Genomic DNA, 3,652 nt, shown 5'->3' on the forward strand with positions numbered 1-3,652 from the left:
GCTCGCCAGACGAACACTCTGGTGCCGTCTCGCCGCTTCCGTTTCCTGCCGCTTCCACTAGCTTCTAGATTTCCGGCGAACTCTCCGCTCCCACCTTCTTATGCCCGCCGCTCTCCGGCCTCACTCCATCCTGAACAACCAGAGTCGAAGCAATCCACACAGCAAACACTTTCGTGATCCCAACAATCACACAGCAAACACAACTTTCGTGATCAATCGAGCCATGAATCCGGACAACTTCACGCACAAGACCAACGAGGCGCTAGTGGCGGCGCACGAGGCGGCCTCGGACGCCGGGCACGCGCAGATCACGCCGCTGCACCTGGCGGCGGCGCTGGCGTCCGACAAGGCCGGGATCCTGCGTCAGGCCGTCGCGCAGGCGTCCGGCGGGAACCCCTCCGCGGGGGACTCCTTCGAGCGCGTGCTGGCCGGCGCGCTCAAGAAGCTGCCGTCGCAGTCGCCGCCGCCCGACTCCGTGCCGGCGTCCACGGCGCTCATCAAGGCCATCCGCCGCGCGCAGTCCGCGCAGAAGAAGCGCGGCGACTCGCACCTCGCCGTCGACCAGCTGCTGCTGGGCCTCCTCGAGGACGCGCAGGTCGCCGACTGCCTCAAGGAGGCCGGCGTGTCGGCGTCGCGGGTGCGCGACGAGCTCGAGAAGCTCCGCGGCGGCGGCGGGGACCGCAAGGTGGAGTCCGCGTCCGGGGACTCTAGCTTCCAGGCGCTCAAGACCTACGGCCGCGACCTCGTCGAGCAGGCCGGGAAGCTCGACCCCGTTATCGGCCGCGACGAGGAGATCCGCCGCGTCGTGCGCATCCTCTCCCGCCGCACGAAGAACAACCCGGTGCTCATCGGCGAGCCGGGGGTGGGGAAGACGGCCGTCGTGGAGGGCCTCGCGCAGCGCGTGGTGCGCGGGGACGTGCCCAGCAACCTGCTCGACGTCCGCCTCGTGGCGCTCGACATGGGCGCGCTCGTCGCCGGCGCCAAGTACCGCGGCGAGTTCGAGGAGCGGCTCAAGGCCGTGCTCAAGGAGGTGGAGGACGCCGCGGGGAAGGTCATCCTCTTCATCGACGAGATACACCTCGTGCTCGGCGCCGGGAGGACGGAGGGGTCCATGGACGCCGCCAACCTCTTCAAGCCCATGCTGGCGCGGGGCCAGCTCCGGTGCATCGGCGCCACCACGCTGGAGGAGTACCGCAAGTACGTGGAGAAGGACGCGGCCTTCGAGCGCCGGTTCCAGCAGGTGTTCGTCGCGGAGCCGAGCGTGGCCGACACCATCAGCATCCTGCGCGGGCTCAAGGAGAAGTACGAAGGGCACCACGGCGTGCGCATCCAGGACCGCGCCATCGTCGTCGCCGCGCAGCTCTCGTCGCGGTACATCATGGGCCGGCACCTGCCGGACAAGGCCATCGACCTGGTGGACGAGGCGTGCGCCAACGTGCGGGTGCAGCTGGACAGCCAGCCGGAGGAGATCGACAACCTGCAGCGGAAGAGGATTCAGCTGGAGGTGGAGCTCCACGCGCTGGAGAAGGAGAAGGACAAGGCCAGCAAGGCCCGGCTCGTCGAGGTGAGGAAGGAGCTGGACGACCTCCGGGACAAGCTGCAGCCGCTGACGATGAAGTACAGGAAGGAGAAGGAGAGGATCGACGAGATACGGAAGCTGAAGCAGCGGCGCGAGGAGCTGCAGTTCACGCTGCAGGAGGCCGAGCGGCGCATGGACCTGGCGCGCGTCGCAGACCTCAAGTACGGCGCGCTGCAGGAGATCGACGCCGCCATCGCCAAGCTGGAGGGCGAGACAGGGGAGAACCTGATGCTGACGGAGACCGTCGGTCCCGAGCAGATCGCCGAGGTGGTCAGCCGGTGGACCGGCATCCCGGTGACCCGGCTCGGGCAGAACGACAAGGAGAGGCTGGTCGGCATGGCCGACAGGCTGCACAAGAGGGTGGTCGGGCAGACGGAGGCCGTGAACGCCGTCGCAGAGGCGGTGCTCAGGTCCAGAGCAGGGCTTGGCCGGCCGCAGCAGCCCACCGGGTCCTTTCTTTTCCTGGGTCCGACCGGTGTGGGCAAGACCGAGCTCGCCAAGGCCCTTGCCGAGCAGCTGTTCGACGACGAGAACCTGATGGTGCGCATCGACATGTCGGAGTACATGGAGCAGCACTCCGTCGCTCGCCTCATCGGAGCTCCACCTGGGTAAGTACACTCTCACTGATTCCACTGATGTTGATATGTTAGTCTCTGCAATTTGAACTGTATAAACAAAGACTGAATTCGGGTGCTGACTTGGGGGATTATTTTTCCTTTCTGAATGATAATGCAGCTACGTTGGACACGAGGAGGGTGGGCAACTGACGGAGCAGGTACGGAGGAGGCCGTACAGCGTGATCCTGTTCGACGAGGTGGAGAAGGCGCACGTCGCGGTGTTCAACACGCTCCTCCAGGTGCTCGACGACGGCAGGCTCACCGACGGGCAAGGCAGGACGGTGGACTTCAGGAACACCGTGATCATCATGACCTCCAACCTCGGCGCCGAGCACCTCCTCGCCGGGATGCTGGGCAAGAACTCCATGAAGGTCGCGCGCGAGCTCGTCATGCAGGAGGTATGAACCAGAATCTATTCCCCTTCCAGAACAACCATGGTAGTGTATCATTCCTGAAGCTTCCTTGATCTGCAATGTGGTACTGAATGAATTTCGTGTGATCCGTGTGTTTTGCAGGTGAGGAAGCACTTCAGGCCTGAGCTGCTGAACAGGCTCGACGAGATCGTCATCTTCGATCCCCTGTCCCATGACCAGCTGAGGAAGGTCGCTCGCCTGCAGATGAAGGATGTGGCCGTCCGCCTCGCCGAGAGGGGCATAGCCTTGGCCGTCACCGACGCCGCGCTGGACGTCATCCTGTCTCTCGCTTACGACCCGGTACGTCACAGCATCCACAGATTTTCCCCACCACCAAGTTTCTGAACATTTGTTTCGACGCCCACTCTGAACTTATTTTCCGTGGCAACAGGTGTATGGCGCGAGGCCGATCAGGAGGTGGATCGAGAAGAGGGTGGTGACGCAGCTGTCCAAGATGCTGATCCAGGAGGAGATCGACGAGAACAGCACCGTGTACATCGACGCCGCCGCGCCGCCCAAGAAGGACGAGCTGGCCTACCGGGTGGACCGCAGCGGCGGGCTGGTGAACGCCGAGACGGGGCAGAGGTCGGACATCCTCATCCAGGTGCCCAACGGCGCCGTCAGCGGCGAGACGGCCAAGGCCGTGAAGAAGATGAGGATCATGGAGGACGGGGACGAGGACGGCATGGACGAAGACGTCTGAAGAGTCAAGTGAAGCTCGTGACAGAGCCGGCCGTGAAGAAGATGCGGTTCCCGTTGTTTCTTCTCAGTTGATGTTGTTTCGTTTGTTTGCGTGCGTTGTATGGGGAGCTTGGTTCCTGTAGTCCTGTAAGGTCCAACCTGTTTGGCTGTTGTGGGAATACATTCTCCTTTCGTATTTTGGATTCTGACCTGAAAAAAAGCTCGGTCGAGTTCGTTCTACACAGTTCGATTGCATCATAATTTGATAAGTACATCAACTGCCAGACTGACATTCATCAGATATGAGTTTGTGAGTCGTAACCATTGAATTCACCGGAGTTGTGTTGAAACATCAATTAATT

General features: G+C 62.5%; 1 protein-coding gene across 1 annotated transcript; it reads left to right on the forward strand.

The window, feature by feature from the left end:
- Positions 1-223: 223 nt before the first annotated feature.
- LOC124649851 (chaperone protein ClpB1) lies at positions 224-3,413 on the forward strand. The gene is made up of 4 exons (XM_047189413.1): positions 224-2,187; positions 2,315-2,594; positions 2,712-2,909; positions 3,001-3,413. Exons 1-4 carry the CDS (start codon positions 224-226, stop codon positions 3,310-3,312), a joined length of 2,754 nt encoding a protein of 917 aa, XP_047045369.1. The 3' UTR covers positions 3,313-3,413.
- The last annotated feature ends 239 nt before the right edge of the window (positions 3,414-3,652 follow it).

This window comes from Lolium rigidum, chromosome 4 (genome assembly GCF_022539505.1).
Source record: "Lolium rigidum isolate FL_2022 chromosome 4, APGP_CSIRO_Lrig_0.1, whole genome shotgun sequence".
NCBI classification, from domain to species: domain Eukaryota; kingdom Viridiplantae; phylum Streptophyta; class Magnoliopsida; order Poales; family Poaceae; genus Lolium; species Lolium rigidum.